Source organism: Crocodylus siamensis, chromosome 1 (genome assembly GCF_052110815.1).
Source record: "Crocodylus siamensis isolate JL-2025a chromosome 1, ASM5211081v1, whole genome shotgun sequence".
Taxonomy (NCBI): Eukaryota; Metazoa; Chordata; order Crocodylia; family Crocodylidae; genus Crocodylus; species Crocodylus siamensis.
This window is the reverse complement of record NC_143395.1, coordinates 424270348-424288294: the sequence shown is the minus strand read 5'-3', so window position 1 is coordinate 424288294 and position 17947 is coordinate 424270348. Positions and strand designations below refer to the sequence as shown.

At 54.0% G+C, this 17947-nt stretch overlaps 1 protein-coding gene across 2 annotated transcripts in view; it reads right to left on the bottom strand.

The window, feature by feature from the left end:
• Positions 1 to 2867: 2867 nt before the first annotated feature.
• The window catches only part of EPHX2 (epoxide hydrolase 2), an 82948-nt gene continuing 67868 nt past the window's right edge, over positions 2868 to 17947 (bottom strand). The window contains exons 14-19 of one of the 2 annotated variants that reach the window (XM_090031115.1): positions 12245 to 12290; positions 8480 to 8582; positions 8062 to 8131; positions 6525 to 6605; positions 5750 to 5808; positions 2868 to 3823 (exon numbers count right to left, since the gene is read on the bottom strand). In XM_090031115.1, the coding sequence (XP_089887241.1) occupies positions 3739 to 3823; positions 5750 to 5808; positions 6525 to 6605; positions 8062 to 8131; positions 8480 to 8582; positions 12245 to 12290 (444 nt within the window). In that variant the 3' untranslated portion in view covers positions 2868 to 3738. The remainder of the gene's footprint in view (positions 3824 to 5749; positions 5809 to 6524; positions 6606 to 8061; positions 8132 to 8479; positions 8583 to 12244; positions 12291 to 17947) is intronic. The other variant, XR_016439749.1, reaches the window with a different exon arrangement.

The window sequence follows — 17947 nt, the reverse complement described above, 5'->3', positions numbered from 1 at the left end:
TGCAACTCTTAGCCTTCAAGCTAGTGGAGTAGGAAACGGGCATCAGGTGTTCTGATGGGACCACTGCCACTGTGTGCCCCCGTAGGCAACCCGGGGAGCTAAAATCCCTGCAGCTTTCACCCTTTACAAAACAGGGTTAACATTGCACTGGTCTCACTACACTTATATTGGTATGGGGACATGCAGTCCACTTAGAGGGGACATGGGTTGATGCCAATACAGTTGCTACGTTTTTCTATTTTCTTCATAAACTTATTATGAATGATCATGTTCATCTTCTCATCCATCATATATAAATGTATTAAGCCCTCTCTTATCCTGGAGCTAAGCTACACCCACAATGCATTTCACCCTATTCTAAGTGCAGCTGGAGATTGTATTCCTAAAACCTCTGATTTTTAGCTTGGGTGCGGTGGCAAGTGCTGCAAGATCCTCTTAAGGGTGCTGCATGCTATTCGCACTGTCAGGTGTACAAATGCCTAGATGTGATACACAAGGTCAAGCAACAGGAGTCCACCGTGTCCAAACCCTCCTGCCCTGCTGTGGGCTTATAAAATCCTAGATGGTGAGGGCTGGAAGGACCTCAGGATGTAGCATCTAGTCCAACCCCCTGCTCCAAGCAGGACCAGCCCCAACTACATCATTCCAGCTGAGGGCTCAGGTCCCTGAGTTTGCAACAGAATTTATCTGGGGTTTTTCCATACTCAAAAAAAAGGGAGTGAATGCTTAGAGCTGGCATTTTCTGAGTGGTGCCTTCAGAAGTTGGTGCGATGCTCAAGAAACGCCTCTGCTGATTTTCTAATCAAGGGCATCGCCTCGGGGACGAACTAGCACAAAGTGAAATCACTCATTTACTATGTATGTAACCCTGGGGTTAGAGCGAAGATAAATCATTCCCAGATAAACCCATCTGGGGAAAGCCTAGGACCTTACAGATGACAGACGGTTAGGACGTAGTCATTTCACAATGTAATTGGTTTCAAATATTAAATAAAATTGGTACACCTTACAAGAAATGCACACCCTATACACTTTTAATCATTTGCTTAACATCTTGGCTCTGTGCTGTTTAGTCAGTCATAGCAAGTTTAATATTAACATATGGAGAAGCTATTAAAAGGGCTATGTCTTCTTATGTTGCATTTAATTTGACTAGACTGGCTCTTTGAACTGTTCTTGGTTCTCAACACCTATCTGAAGGTCAGCAAACTTCTCCTGGTCTGCTGGGCCCTCCAAGGATGGAGACTGCACCACCTCTCTAGGGGGCCTGTTCAGGTGCTTCCCCACCATCTTAGTGAGAAATAATTTCATAATATCCAACCTCAGCTTCCCTGGCTGCAGCTTGAACCCATTGCTCCTTGTCCTGTCGTCTGCCCCCACTGAGACCAGTCCAGCTCTGTCCTCTTTGCAGCCCCCCTGCAGGGAGGTGAAGGCAGCTATTCAATCCCCCTCGGTCTTCTCTTCTCCAGACTAAATCAGCCCAGTTCCCTCAGCCTCTCCTCACCAGTCCTGTCTCCCAGCCCCACAACTATTTTCATTGCCCTTCACTGGACTCTCTCCAATGTGTCCACATCCTTTCTGTAATAGGGAGCCCACAATTGGATGCAGGACTCCAGATCTGGCCTCACCAGTACAAAACGGAGGGGAAGAATCACTGCCCTCGACCTGATGGCACCGCTCCTCCCAACGCAGCCCTGGATGCCGTTACCCTTCCTGGCACCAAGGGCACACTGCTGGCTCCTGTTCAGCTTCTTGTCCCCTGTCCCCCAGGCCCTTTTCTGCAGAGCTGCTGCCCAGCCCATCCCCCCCAGCCTGCACCGGTGCATGGGATTGCTCCCTCCTACGTGCAGGACTTTGCACTTGTCCTTGCTGAACCTCAGGAGACTCCTCTTGGCCCAATCCTCCAATTTCTCCAAGTCACACTGAATCCTAGCCGTACCCTCCAGTGTACCTACTATACACCCCAGCTCAATGTTATCCACAAAGGGTGAGAGCAGGGCCAGGGGCCCAGAAGCTGAGGTCCAGGGCAGTAGACCTAGGATGAAGGGGGCACAGCTGGAGAAAAGCAGCCAAAGCCAGGAAGGTTGAAGCCCCAACAAAGGCTTGAGGCCTGAGGGGGCAAGTGTTGCAATGGGGGCCAGGGGACACCTCCAAAATGATCAAGTACCACCTGCAAGGCATGGGCATGACTGTATGGGTGGACAGAGGCCACAAATAGCCCATAAGGTGACTAGCACCCTGGGGCAATAATAAGGCTAGATGGAGGGCCACAACTAAGGGCCCCAGGGGCAAGTGGAGCTGGACCTTGGGAGCAGGTTCTCTTTCACATTAAAAGTACATCAAGGCATGGCAGACAAGGGAGAAAGGAGGGCACCCCAAGGAGCCAGACTGAACGGCAGGAGTTGAGGGGCTGCCCTCAGATGCTTGGACATGCTCCAGGGACATATACACACTCCTCAGGAGGCTGGTTGTGCAGGTAGCTCCCTGCTCGCTGCTTCTAAGGCTGAGACTGTGGCAGAGTTGGCCATCAAGTCCTGGCCAACGCTGATGCCAGGCCACCAGAAAGATGGCTCAACCCCAGCTGGTGCAGTGACTCCTCACAGGTACATGGCTACAGGGTTGGGTATGTTGCCATAGCCCAGCTCGCTGGGACGTCAGACAGATGTGATATCAGTCCCCCATTACCATGAGCACATGCACACAGAAATGCTGTCATATTTGGCTTAGAAGAGTCCCTTACTGGGCCCATCCGACATGCACGCCACAGGATGAGCTAGGGAGTCATCTCCAGCATGCACCTCCATGCACTGGGGCATGCCTGGCAAAGTATCTCTACCGCCCCCGGAAAAAACACGGGACACCACAAGAGCATTTTTCTGTTTTATACCGATTACTCATTCACAAAAGACTGTCAAGGTGATGAAAGCAAAATCTCATTTCCAAAATACTTATTAACAGTTATACATAGCAAACTCCATGTACAGATCTTGCCTTCCCAATGCGCACGGGAAGGGAGCAAAACGACTGTCCAGGCGTCTCAAATCACAGCAGAAATTAATGGCAGTAGACCAAGCAAATCACTCTTTGGGTCCTGACCCCCATCATCTAATATGCAAGGTGACAAGCACATGCCTGTAGCTGCTCTTGCAAGATTTCCGCTATCCCGAGACATACTCCTGGCTACGTTTTGGATATCAGATGAACTAGAAGGCAAGCCTCTTCTGCTTCAGGATCCAACCCAAACCCACAGCACTAGAATTTGAAGCTTAACCCTGGAAAATTCCCACAGGGCTTTAGATTAGAAAAGCAGTATCATTAATAGCACATTATCGATGCATGAGGGCACAGAGTTCAGAAGTCACCTCTCCCCTCAAGCAACCTTTTCCTCTTGAAACCCTCTTCCTCAGGGGCTATTCCCCCTCCTCTTCTGGCCCCCCTGGTAAAGGCTGCCTGCCACTTTGAGATCGAAGTGTAGCTTCTTCTACAGATAAGAGACCCATCGGCGTTCAGTGCCATATGCCAGAAAAAAAGGAGGGAAAAAACAGCCCCAAATGCAACACAGATGTGCAAAGGAGAGACCAACAAGCTTAGTAAGAAAAGCTAAACCCTGCTTGACCCCTAATTTCCACCAACAAAACCCCAGTCCAATGGCAAAGATCCAACTTATCGAGAGAGCAATGGCCCTGAAAATAGAAAGGGCCCTGCCACTACCATGGCACCAGCAAGGAGAGGACAATCTCAGAGCCGGGAGATCCTTTGCAGCAAAGCCTTGCTGTGAATGTCCTCCAGCCACTTGATGAGGATCTTGTTCAGCGCAGCTGGCCTGGAAGGAGAGCACACAGCGTTGAGCTTGGAGGCTAGGGCTGTTCTTTACAGTCTTCTAGCTGTCATGTCCCAAGTGACCCGAGCTCCCTTTACAGCCCCATGGGAGCCCAGAACAGCTAAATGGGCTTCAAGGCCAAGCTGGAGTTGGTTGGGGGAGCTCTTTCCCTATCCCCTCACCCTCAACAGTCATTATTAAGCCAGAAGAGCTGTTATAGAAAAGGACAATCCTCTTCCTCCTCCCTTCCTACCTGTGGCAGCTCCCTGCTACCAACGTTCACAGCCTCCAAACACCTTGGGCACAGGTTCTCATTCCCCTTGGCCTCCCATGCGTCCCACTAGGCTTCATCTCTCCTTCTCCAAGACCAGCCCTCTGGCCCCTCCACTGCTCCTACTGAGGGAGGCTTACAGTCTGGGATCAAGTCACCCATAAACCCTTGCCGACTGTCATTAGCTACATCTTTTTCTTTGCATCTTTATTCATAGAGTCATATCAGCCATCCCAGTGTCTTCCCTGGCATTGACATTGGGCTAACAGGCTTGCATTATCCTGTTCAGTGTTTAGCAGCACTGCCATTACTTCAGCTTTCTTTTAGTCCACTGTAAATTCCTCATTATCCCCAGAGTAAGTTACAAAGAAAAAAAAAAGAATCAGTATTAAGGATCCACAATACACCTTGGCCAGATCCTTTAAAGTTCTTGGAGGCAAGTGACCTAGAAATATCTGATTTCAAATATCTGAAATAGCCCAAATTCTTGGGTCTGCTGACCTAGACGGATCTGATTTCAGTCACTGCTGCTTCACGCGCTCTTTAGGCACCGCATGAAGGGAAAGCATCATCATCATCATCGTATCATTGGACTTCGCCTGCCTTTTCCCTACATGCAGGTCAGCACCGACTCCCTTCCTGCCTGTCCCCATCAATACGGACAGCAGAGAGGAAAAGCATATTTGGGCTCACTGAGAATGAGCCCAAGCAGCCCTGATGAAGTACCACGCAATATAACTTCCCCAAAAGCCAGCTGAGGTTGGGAGTGCCCCAGCCACAAGGATCAGAGCGATAAAGAGAAGTGCAGCTCATGCACCTGCTGTCGGGAGAGCCAAAACTCCCCATAACACTGGTCCTTGTTACAAAGCCAGGTCCTTTCCAGGATGTAGCTGCAAACAGGGGATTACTCTTCACTACAGCTCTATCCCTGGAGTCATATTGGCTACAAGCCCTTCATGCACCTCAGGGGATTGCCAAGAGCCAGTATGCCCAGAAAGGAGGCACCTAGGTCAGAGATGACATGTAGAGCGGGATGGGGTGGGGGGGACACTGAGGCCCTGCCCCTCAGCAGTTCATTAAGGAGCTGTCTCTACTTGGGGAGCTCAGTCCTTGCTCAGAGAACCCCCCCGACTTAAATGGGAGCTCTGCCTGAGCAGGTACCACAGAAGCCAGCCCTGCCATGCAATGTCACAGTCCAGAAACAAAGGATTGTGGATAAAACCAGTTTGTGCTCAGCTCAGCTCCCCCAAGAGCCACAGCTGTGCAGGTAAGGTGCCCTGCTGCATGCATATAAAGGCCTCCAGAGGCTGCTGGCAACAATTAGGGTCAAACGCTCCTTACTCTGCCCCCAGGCTGCCCCACGCAGCACTGGCCAAGGAAAGGGGTTGCAAGCTTATAACCCATTTAACTCACTGGCCACGGTGGCATCATCTGCTGGACAAAGTCTTTGCTGAACCCTCCAAGCAAATCAGCTTCTGCCTCCTCCTAGCCTGTCGGGCTCCGAAAAGTTTCAGCAGCCTTTGAGCCACCCTGCCTACAGAAGCTGTCTCTGAATCAACATGGACCCAGCCCAAGTACTGGTCACATTCATGGGCCCATTAGGGGATGAAGACACGAGTTTCTGAGCTAGCAACCCTCCCAGCAATGACCGTGGGTACCTCTCCATCTGCGTCCAGTGTCCGCACTCCTCGATGTGCCCCCGGGTCAGCTGGGGAATCTGGAAAGAAATGCACAAGAGCCATGAGATGCCATTGGGACTTCTCAAAGCTAAGGAGGCTTTTAAACACCGTTGGAGCTGCAGCCCAGGTCAGGATACTGACCCACCCCTCTGGTCAACCACTGACGTTGCAGAGGCACTGTCCTCCTAGACCTCACCCATCCCTGCGCGAGGGGCAGCTCTTCCCTGACCGCTGCATGAAGGGGTCTGAAGCGGGAGAATCAACTGCCCTTCTCCACAGCTCCAGCATCCATTTGTGACACTCAGGCCCCAGCCACATGTTACATGTATTGCACAATAAACTGGTAATCACGCAATAAATTTAGAAAGGCCATAAGTGCGAAGTAGAGACCAGCTATGTGTGCCAAGTAATGATTACCTTATTAACTGGCGAATCGCACAATAAATGTAGATCAGCCATATGTTCAGAGTACTTACCATGCTAAAAAAATGGCTGTCCAGCTATGAAAAAGCTGCCCAGCTACACTATTAGTGCTAGAAAATGTATAATGACTTCATAGCTGGTTTCTATCCAGCTTTCATTTGAGGGCCGTGTGCCGTCCCATTTTAGTAACAGCTGCAGGACTCTTGTGACCTGCTACTGGAAGCCTACCCGGGGCAGCTTTACACCATGAGTGATTCAACACGGTCCTCTCAAGCCGCATGAGGATGGTCGGGATGCATCACAGCCCAGGAGGGAAACACTGGTCACTTACCCATGTCTCCATGCCTTTGCTCATTTTGTGATGGAGGATCTGGTCCTTACCAGTGGTCACCATCAGAGCGGGGACCATGATCTGCAAAGGACACAGACAGAATGGGAGGAATTGAAACAGGAGGCACCCATGGGTCTGACTTTCCAACCAGCAATGTTGTGCTCTCCCCCACGCCTTCACTCCTGCCTGGGGGCAGCTCCTTGTCATCTTGGCTGCCCCACTCCAAACTCTCTTTCTCTGCAAACCCTGCAGGGAACCAGGGGCTGCAGGAGTCACTGCCTGACCACGGTGTCATTGTCTCCTTGAATCCCCCATCTCCTCCATTATCCCTCGTCTTGCACTGTCAGGTCTTTGGTGACTATCGCTGGGCTCTGGGGGTGAATGACACTGAGCGCGGGATGCTCTAGAGCTAGGACTGGGGCTCCTTGCTGCTAGGGTGACCCAAACAATAAGGTACCTCTCCAGGAGGCTGGTAGCTGCTGCTCAGAAGCACAGCTCTGCCTCATTTACCATAGGGAGATGGATCTCTCCCCTCTGTTTGGGCTGAGTGGGACAACACATACAGGAAATGGGGTTGGTGAGGACAGTGTTGGGACGAACCATCCAGATTTGCATCACCTGGAAATGATCTGTGAGGATGGGACAGGGGACATGACCCCAGTAAATTACCCCTGCTTGGAGCAGCATCCTTTCCCCTGTCTGGGGCCCACAAGGACCAGTCAGGATCGGGGCCACGATGCAGTGCACAGAACTGGCAGCCTCAGCTCCTTGTTGCCAGTCAGGGGGTGATGAACTGCCCACGACACCCTAGGAAGGGCTCTTTAAAACCCATGCACGAGGGCAGCCTGGGTTGTGCTGCGGATGGTCCTGGCTGGGACTGCCAGCCTGACTAACACAGCACGGGGACAGCCATCACCCTGGTCTGGGATGCAGCAGACACTCTCCCTAGGTAGAGTAAGAGGATCCCAGGGCTGGAAGGGACCTCAGAAGTCATCCAGACCCAGGCTGTGCAGCCCTTACTCCAGTCCAGACAGACTCCTGCCCACCCCTTCTGGGACTCCCCAGGGATGGAGACTTCTCCAGTACCCTGGGCAGCTTGCCTCGTGTTTCTTAGTCTCAAAGCTTTTTCCAATTTGCTCTCTAGCTTGACTGCACCTAGCTCAGAGGTGTCCCACAAGCCCACCCCATCCACGGACAGGCTCAAGGTAGGAGGCCTCTATCCCATGGCTGGCCAGAGGTCATCCCTTCTCAAGGGGATCCAGCCCTAAAAGGCCACCAGATCTCTGGACTGGGCTCATTGTACCCTGCAATCACCCACCAGGTCAGTGCTAGATAGGTGCAATCACCCACCCACCAGGTCAGTGCAATCACGACCAAATCAGTGCTTCTCCAAGTAATGAAGAAGGCCTGGGCTGGTCTCAACACAATCCCTCCTTGTTCTGGACAGCAGGCTGCTAGGTAGGTCACGCTCCCTGGCCGAAGGTCCTGGGGCTGGAGTACAGACAGCAGCTCCTAAGGCAACCCCGGCAGCTCTTACCTTCCTGCCCCTTGCAGAGCACCTCCAGCTCCAGTTGGTTTGCATGTTCCGGTACCAGTTCAACGGTCCTCTGAGAGAGAGGAGAAGGGCCAGGGGAGGGGGAAGGATGGACATCGTTATGGGGAACCCTGCAACGCTGCTCTACCTTGGAGGGGCACCTGCTACCATGAGCCAAGGTCTTGCCTGACTTTATTGGCACAGCCCTCCCCATCTGCTCCACAGGGATGCATTAAGGAAGCCGGTCAACACTGGGTGCCCATGGAAACCTCAGCTAGACTCTAGTGTAGACAGCTCATCTGCAAGCATGGCGAGATTTCTACAGCACCCTGCAGAGAGCAGTCCATTTGCATCAGAACCAGTCCACAGGATGGTAACTGCATCCGTGGTGCTATACACCTGGCCCCCACCATCCTCGTACCTGAAGCCGGACTTCTTGTACTGCTGGATGTAGTACTGCAGGTCAGGTTCTGGGAGGATCAGGCTCGGAGGGGGGTCTTTGGGCAGGCCGACCAGGACGCCTCCTGCAGAAAGGGGCAGAGGAGGGAGACCATCTCACAAGCAGTTGGAGAGGCCATGTGGCCAAAGCACCAACAAGCAACTGAGGCCTTGAAGCGGGATTCGGCTGCAATGGAACAAGTCACCTCTTCTTCCTCTTTATCCCTCTGTAGGTCTTTCCTGCTTGTCCCACCTCACCCAGGGATGCAACGCTGTGCTACGCGACCCCCGCCATCTCCTTGCTGGACATCCTTTCCTCTAGCAGCCAATCTACGCTAATACACCAGTGCAGCTCTCTCCAGCAACACCTCGCTTTGTTATGGTAGAGAGGCCTGTGGCGGGCCAGTAGGGGGCGCTCCTGCGTTGAGCCGCCCACCTCCCTGCGCCCGACCACCTTCCCGGCTCCGAATGCCTCCCTAGGGGCGCCTTATGCTCGGCCGACCCCTCTCCCGGAGCACACTCGCTAGCCTGGGGGTAACATCGCCGCCACCACCCTGAGAAGGGACTGTCTCGGCCCTGTGTCCTCGAGGAAACACAGGCCTAATGTCCGACGGGTACTCGACCCAGTACAGGCACTTGGGGCACTTCCCCAAGTCAGGGGGCAAAAAGTAAAGTCTCCCTTAGTCCACAGACCTAAGGGGTCTCTTGGGCATAATTTAGACCCACCCCTCAATAAGTCTCCCACACCAGTCAAAAAGGAGACCTTCATTGATTACAAGGGGTAGGGGAAACTAGGGTACAGGGTTGAGCAATATCTTAGAAATCCTAAAGCGCAAACAGTCTGGCGGAGGTGGCCTTTTGATCACACATCTGTGTTACTGCCAGCTAGATATCTACCCAGATCTCGAGTAGCTTACTCACAAGCATCTTCTGAAGGCAGGTGAAGTTTCCCTTTGGAGGCAGGCAGTTCCTTGCTCATGAGTTTTGGGGTGAGAGAGAGCTAGTTTCAGATGGTTAAGCTCCTCTGTGTCCCCCGCATGGCTGCTGCTTCACCTCATGGCCCAAGAGAGAGCCTGCCTCCTTCCCCCCCCCAACTTATATAGCCCCTGTGACCTCATTCACCTGGTCCAGTGGAGGTCAGCCCCAGTTGGCTGCCAGCCAACCAACTTGAAATACATCACCTGTTACCAGGCAGATCCCAGCCCACCAGGTAGATGCCCCTCACCCAGGTGGCTGATGCCAGTCCCGTGGGCAGAGGGAGCAGGTTTCCCCCCTCCCTCAGGAATGCAGCCAGCTCCGGTTACCTAAAGAGACCGGCTGAGGTGTGAATCCTCTGTGCTGGGCCTATTTTAATCTCATTGTCACAGGGCAGAGAATCTGGGGAGAAACCAAGGTGGCTTTCTGCCACAAGGCTGACACTTGCTGTGGCATGGATGGATCACCAAGTGTGGCCTCTGCACTGCCCCTTTCAGGCCCAGGAACAGTGCAGGCTCCAAAAACCCAGTGGGGAGCTCCAATGGATCCATATCTCCCACCATAAAGGACCCACCACCCCATGTCATAGATTTCATAGACATTCGGGCTGGAAGGGACCCCGGAAGATCATCAAGTCCAGCCCCCCACCCGAAGGGCAGGAAGTCAGCTGGGGTCATAGGAGCCCAGCAAGATAAGCATCCAAATTTCTCTTGAAGGTGTTCAATGTAGGTGCTTGAACCACCTCCGCTGGCAGGCTGTTCCAGACCTTGGGGGCTCGGACAGTAAAGAAATTCGTCCTTATGTCCAGCCTGAAATGGTCTCGCAGGAGTTTGTGACCGTTCGACCTCGTCATCCCTTGGGGCGCTCTGGTGAACAAACGTTCCCCCAGATCCTGGTGGGCACCCCTGATAAACTTACAGGTGGCCATCAGATCACCCCTGAGCCTGCGCTTTTCCAGGCTAAAGAGTCCCGTGGCTCTCAGCCTGTCGTCGTAAGATCTGTTTTCCTGATCTCTGATCATGCGCGTGGCTCTCCTCTGGACTCTCTCCAGCTTCTCCACATCCTTTTTGAATTGTGGAGCCCAAAACTGGACGCAGCACTCCAGCTGTGGCCTCACCAAGGCCGAGTACAAGGGGAGAACGACGTCCCGGGATTTGCTTGAGAAGCATCTATGGATGCACGCCAGCATTTTGGTCGCTTTACTAGCCGCAGCATCGCATTGCAGGCTCATGTTCATCTTGTGGTCAGTGATGACCCCCAAGTCTCTTTCTTCCGTAGCGCTAGCCAGCGTAGCACTGCCGAGCCTATAAGGGTGCTGCAGGTTTTTCCTCCCAAGGTGGAGAACCTTCCATTTTTCGGTGTTAAACACTATCAGGTTCTCATCTGCCCATTTGCTGAGCCTGTCCAGGTCTGCCTGGATCACCCGCCTATCTTCTGGCGTGGATGCTTTGCCCCAAAGTTTGGTGTCATTGGCGAACTTGGCCAGTCCACTCCTGACTCCAATGTCCACATCATTAATGAAGATGTTGAACAGGATGGGTCCAAGGACAGAGCCCTGGGGGACCCCACTGGTAACCGCACACCAAGGAAATTGGCTCCCATTGACCATCACCCTCTGGGTCCTACCACGGAGCCAGGTCCCCAGCCAGCGGATCATGGTGTGGTTGAGGGCACAATTGGCCAGTTTTGCCAAGAGGTGATCATTGGATACCAGACTGAATGCTTTTTTGAAGTCAAGATATATGACATCAATCTCTTCTCCCTTGTGCAGGTGATAGGTCACCTGGTCATAGAAGGAAATGAGATTGGTTAAGCAATATCTACCCGCAACAAACCCGTGCTGGCTATCCCTCAGGATGCTGCCATCACTCTGTTAAGATGGCCTCTTTGATAATCTTTTCTAAGACCTTCCCCAGGATAGAGCTCAGGCTGATGGGCACCAGAGGCTGGAAGAAGGCACCACATTGGCCTTCTTTCAGTCTTCGGGCACTTCACCAGAGCCCCAGGAGCTCTCGAAGACCCGTGCCAGGGGCTGGGCTATGATGCTCGCCAGCTCCTTGAGTACCCTGGGGTGGAGACTGTCAGGGCCGGCTGACTTGAACGTGTCCAGCCTCTCAAGGTGTTCCTTCACAAGGTCAGCACTGATGAAGGGCAGGGGATCTCCCTCACTTGGGCCTCCCTGTCCTGTAATGGGCAGGGGCATCCCATGGGACTGATGAAAGACCGGTGCAAAGTACCCATTTAACAGGTTGTCATAGAACTGTGGAGTCATAGAAAATTAAGTTTGAAAATTAAGGGATCTCTAGTCCAATCCCCTGCTCAAAGGCTCAAAGCAGGACAAGCCCCAACTACATCATCCCAGCCACGGCTTTGTCTACCTGGGTCTTCAAAACCTCCAAGGATGGAGAGTCCCCCACCTCCCAGAGTAACCTGTTCCAGTACTTTACTACCCTCCTGGTGAGAAAATTCATCCTAATATCCAACCTCAATTTCCCTCGCTGCAGCTTGAGCCCATTGCTCCTTATTCACCACCTGCCCCCACTGAGACCAGCCCAGCTCTGTCCTCTTTGCACCCCCCTGCAGGGAGGTGACGGCTGCTATTCAGTCCCCCTCGGTCTTCTCTTCTGCAGACTGAATCAGCCCATTTCCCCCAGCCTCTCCTCACCAGTCCTGTCCCCCAGCCCCACAACCATTTTCAATGCCCTCCTCTGGACTCTCTCCAATGTGCCCACATCCCTTCTGTATTGGGGCCCAAAACTGGACACGGCCTTACCTCGTTGCTGGACATTGTTGAGTTTGAGTGGGACAGTCAACCAGTCCTGAAAGGGAAGCACCTCTAATTAGCCTAGATCAGCCTGGCAGAGGAGAGGGGTAGAGCAGAGCCCCCAAAATGGGATGGAAGGATGTGCTTTGGCACTGACTGAGGCATGAAGCCAGGGGAAGATGGTAGGGACGTGAGAACAATCCATGATGGGTGCAAGGAAGGGAGTAAGAATATAAACAGTGCCACACTGCATCAGGCCAATGGTCCATCCAGATCAGGGGGGGCTAACCCGTGGCACACGTCACTGCACAGCATGTGAAACCCCATGTGAGTAGACGGAGGTACCAGGATGGAGGCAGGTGGGCTTGAGTCTCTGGCCATGCAGGGTTTGGGATGGAGGAAAGGGCAGGATGCTGCTGTGAGAGACATCAGGTGTCATGACCAAGGGCCACCAAATTCAAGGCTTTGGATGCTCTCTTGCCATATAAATTTGCAGTCACCACAGGTCAGGGAAAGATAAACCTGGGTCTCAGCTGGGACACTTTTCCAGTGCTCCGGGGGGAAACCATTAGATAAGCCAGCAGAAAAGAGGGGGGTGGCAGCTTAGTCCATGGCACGCCTGCCAAAACCATTAGTTACCACTGACTGAGCCCAGCACCCCAACTCTGACACTGGTAGCAGACATTTAGAGAAAGAGCAGATGAACAGGGTGTATCTAGAGCGATCCATCCCCGTCAGACCCTCCATGGTCTCCACCAACGTTGGTGTAGGGATGTCCAACTGGTTTGCCAAACAGCTCTCAATAGACCTGCCCTCTATGCGCATGGCTAGTCCCCTTAGACCAGGGACCCTCAACTAGGGTGCTGCCACACCCTGGGGTGGCTTGAGATCCTGCCAAGGGTGCTGCAGGGTACCGTACCGTGTTCACACTGTTCGTTCGGCACATGACAAGATACACCCAGAAACCTCCAACTGGAGCAGATGTCCCTACCCCATTAGTAATGGTTCTACAAAAGTGATGCTCAAACTTCCAGCCCCATGGCCCGGAGAAGGGGTGCACAGTGAGTTTGGGCCCATGGGTTCAGACATTTGGCAGCAGGGGAATGGCAATTCACACCACCAAGTTTCTGGACCTATCGGGGGACTCTCAGGCTGGATAATATGGCCTCACAGGCTGGATCCAGCCCACTGAGTGCTCCTGGTCTAAAGGATGCTCAGTGAAGGCCAGTGGTGGGACTGCAGTCCCTATGGGAGAAGCACAATACAGGCACCTGGGTGGGTGCAATAATCTAAGAGGCCTCTTGTGATTTCCCCAGTGCCACAAGCCTGATTGCAACTTGCTGGGAACGGACATGACTATGGCACTGAGCGCCGGAGAGGATGCTGCCCTTGCTAGCACCCCTCTCCCCCTACAAAAACTGCAGGGCTACGGCCCAGTTTGGAGTTGGACGTCAAGCCCATCTGCATGGAATTGAGGAGGGAGAGGAAATCCCAGCTCCGCGCCTCGGGCAGGGGGTTGGACTGGACAACTTCTCAAAGTCCTCTCTAGCCCCACTCCTCTCTGACTCTTCCCAGCTATCCCATCTCCCCCCTAGAGCTGTTCCCTGTAGATGCTGGTTTGTTCCACCCTAGGATCCCGTTCCCAATTAAAGACATCTCCTAGCTAAAAGGGAGGCGCACACCTGATGACAGGGAGGGGTCATCCCCAGGGAGGATTATACTGCAGTTGCTCGGGGATGCGGGGGAGGAGGGTCAGGAAGGCCAAGGCGGAGATGGGACTGGGACTAGCTTCCTGGATCAAGCACAACAAGAAGTCCTTTTTTAAATACATCGGGGGTAAAAAGACGGTACCGGGTAACATGGGGCCCCTGCAAAACACGCTAGGAAATCCAGTCGTCACATCAGATGACAAAGCCAACATATTTAACCATTTCTTTGCCTCCATTTTCCTGAGCAGGGACCAAATCAGCCCCCCCACCGGGACCCCCTCAGGCCCCAGGGGAGGCGCACCCAGGCCCAGGGTCAGGCGGATCTAGTCAGGAGATGTCTGGAGGGACTGGACGTATTTAAATCAGTGGGTCCTGACGATCTCCACCCCCGAGTGCTGCGGGAATTAGCTGCGGTCATTGCGGGACCCCCGGCACGGCTGTACGAGCACTCGTGGGGCTCTGGTGTGGGGCCGGGGGACTGGACGAGGCCAAGGTGGTTCCCATCTTTAAAAAGGGGAGGAAGGAGGACCCGGGAACTATAGGCCAGTTAGTCTTACCTCGATCTGTGGCGGAAAGCCACCTTGTTTCTCCCCAAAATCTCTGCCCTGTGACACTGACTAAAATCTCTGAGCAGCAACCATTTGATTAGGGCGGGTCAGCACGGAGGGGACCGCACCCTGGCCCGTCTCTTTAGGTAACTTGAACTGGCTGCAGTCCTGAGGGAGGGGGGACCTGCTCCCTCTGCCTCTGTGACTGGCATCAATGACCTGGGTGGGGGGTTTCTACCTGGGGAGCTGGAATCTGCCTGGTAACAGGTGATGTATTTCGAATTGGTTGGCTGACAGCCAGCTGGGGCTGACCTCCACCCACCTGATGTCCTAAATACACTACCTCAGATAGTGCCCACTGGCACTTCTTAGCTTTCACGGTAAGACCAGCGTGCTTGATCTTGCCTAACAGGGTGGTCAGATGGCTCAGGTGCGATTCGAAGTCTTGACTAAAGATGGCGATGTCATCGATGTACGCCATGGCAAACTGCTCGCACCCTTGTAGCAGGTTATTAATCAGCCTTTGGAAGGATGCAGCAGAGTTGCGCATACCAAAAGGTAAAACTGTGAACTCATACAGTCCCACCGGGGTGGTAAAGGCAGACTTGGCTATGGCATCCGGATCCAGCGCCATCTGCCAGAATCCTTTGCACAGATCAAGGGTAGAGATGATCTTGGCTGGGCCCAGGCGATCGAGCGAAGTGTCCGTCCTGGGCATAGGGTATGCATCGGGGTGGTGATAGCGTTCAGCTTCCCGTAGTCCACACAGAACCGGACGGGCCCGTCCTGCTTCCGGACGAGTACCACCGGGCTGGCCCAGGGACTCCCTGAAGGCCGGATTACCCCTAACCCCTCCATCTCTGTGATCTCTCGCAGTATCGCTTGCTTCACATTCTCATTAATTGAGTACAGTCTAGAGTGTACGGGGCAATGGCTGCCTGTGTCTATGGATTGCACCGCCAGGTCCGTTTTACCTGGTTTGTTGGAGAACACTGGCCCAAAGTCTTTGAGTACTGCCAGCAGCTTGTCCTTGTCCTGGGAGGGCAGACGGTCCGGCAGGCGCGGTTCCTCCATTCCTGCCTCTCCATCCCAGTCACCGGACACGACCGGCTCCTCGGGGTCCTCGGGCGATCCTTCTACTGAGGAAATCCAGAGCACCACATCCCCTCTATCAAAGTACGGTTTAAGCATGTTCACGTGAACAGTCTCAGGCTTGCTCCCACTCCTGGCCACAACATAGGTCACATCATCCAGGTTGTCCAGGACAACATGAGGACCTTCCCAAGCGGCTTGCAGCTTGTCTGTCTTTAGTGGCAGGAAAACCATAACCTTATCACCGTGGTCAAAGGTACGCAAACGAGCCTTTTCATCGTACCAGGATCTTTGCTTCTCCTGGGCCTGTCCCAGGGACTCCCGTGCCACTTTCGTCACGTCAGTCAGTGTCTGACGAAAGTTCAGCACATACTCCACCACGGAGGTCTTGGTGGGAGGGATTTTCCCTTCCCACTCCTCTCTCACCAAATCGAGAGGACCTCGAACTCGCCTCCCAAACATCAGTTCGACTGGGGAGAACCCCGTGGGCTCCTGGCGCACCTCCCGGGAGGCAAAGAGCAAATGCGGCAGTTTCTCATCCCAGTCATTGGGGTTAGAGTCCACAGAGGCCTTTAGCATCCCTTTCAAGGTCCCACTGAACCTCTCCACTAGCCCATTTGTCTGAGGGTGGGAGGCTGCGGTCTTGAGGTGTTTCACCCCACAGCACTCCCACAGGCACTTCATCACCTCCGCCAGGAAGTTTCCACCCCGGTCGGTCAGGATCTCGGAGGGAAAACCCAGCTGACAGAAGATTTTGGTTAGGGCATCAGCAACCACAGGTGCCTCGGTGGAGGTCAGCCCCAGCTGGCTGCCAGCCAACCAATTCGAAATACATCACCTGTTACCAGGCAGATTCCAGCTCCCCAGGTAGAAACCCCCGACCCGGGTAATTGATGCCAGTCCCGTGGGCAGAGGGAGCAGGTTCCCCCCCCCCCAGGACTGCAGCCAGCTCAGGTTACCTAAAGAGACCGGCCAGGGTGTGGTCCCCTCCATGCTCGGCCCACCCTAGTCAAACGGTTGCTGCTCAGAGATTTTAGTCACAGTGTCACAGGGGAGAGATTCTGGGGAGAAACAAGGTGGCTTTCCGCCACAGATCCTCAGAAAGCTTTTTGAGAGAGTTATCCTGGCACACATCCAGGAGGGGCCAGCAGGGGACTGCATGCTCAGGGGCAACCAGCACGGGGTCATCAGCGGCAGGTCCTGTCAGACCAACCTGGCGGCCTTCTATGCCCAGGTCATCAAATCCTTAGACGCAGGGGGAGCAGTGGACATCGTCTTCCTGGACTTTCGGGAGGCCTTGGACACTGTCGCTCACCCCGTTCTCATTAAGAAACTGGGGGGGCTGTGGTGTGGACACCCACACAGTCAGACGTGTCGCCAACTGGCTGGAGGGCCGCACCCAGAGGGCGGTGGTGGACGACCTGGAAGGACGTGGGCAGTGGAGGCCCCCAGGGCTCGGTCCTCGGGCCCGCACTGCTCAACTTCTTCATCAGTGACTTGGACGAGGGGGTAAAAAGCACCTGTTCAAATCTGCTGATGACACTAAGATGTGGGGGGGGGGGCCACACTAGAAGAGAGGAATAGGCTACAATCAGATCTGGACAGGTTACAGGGGTGGGCGAATGAGAACAGGATGGGATTCAACACCGACAAGTGCAAGGTGCTGCACCTGGGGAGGAACAACCAGCACCAGACCTACAGGCTGGGGAACTCCCTTCTCGTCAGGGCAGAGGCGGAAAAGGATCTTGGAGTCATCATTGATGCCAACATGAACATGGGCCGGCAGTGTGGGGCCGCGGTCAGGAAGGCCAACCGCACCTTGTCGTGCATCCACAGATGCATCTCGAGCAGGGCCAGGGAGGTGATCCTCCCCCTCTGTGCGGCCCTGGTCAGGCCGCAGCTGGAGTCCTGCGTCCAGTTCAGGGCGCTGCACTTCAGGAGGGACGTGGACAGCATGGAGAGGGGCCAGAGGAGGCCACTCGCATGGTCGGGGGCAGCAGGGCAGGCCCTACGAGGAGAGGCGACGGGACCTGAACCTGTTCAGCCTCCACAAGAGAAGGCTGAGGGGGATCTAGTGGCCTGTTACAAACTAGTCAGGGGGGACCAGCAGGCACTGGGGGAGTCCCTGTTCCCGAGCACCGCCAGGAGTGACCAGGAATAACAGTCACAAGGTGACAGAGGGGAGGTTTAGGTTAGATATCAGGAGGCGCGACTTCACGGTCAGGGCGGCTAGGGTCTGGAACCAACTTCCCAGAGAAGTGGTGCTGGCTCCTACCCTGGGGGGCTTTAAGAGGAGGCTAGACGTACACCTTCCTGGGGTCGTTTGACCCCAGTACTCTTTCCTGCCATGGCAGGGCGTCGGA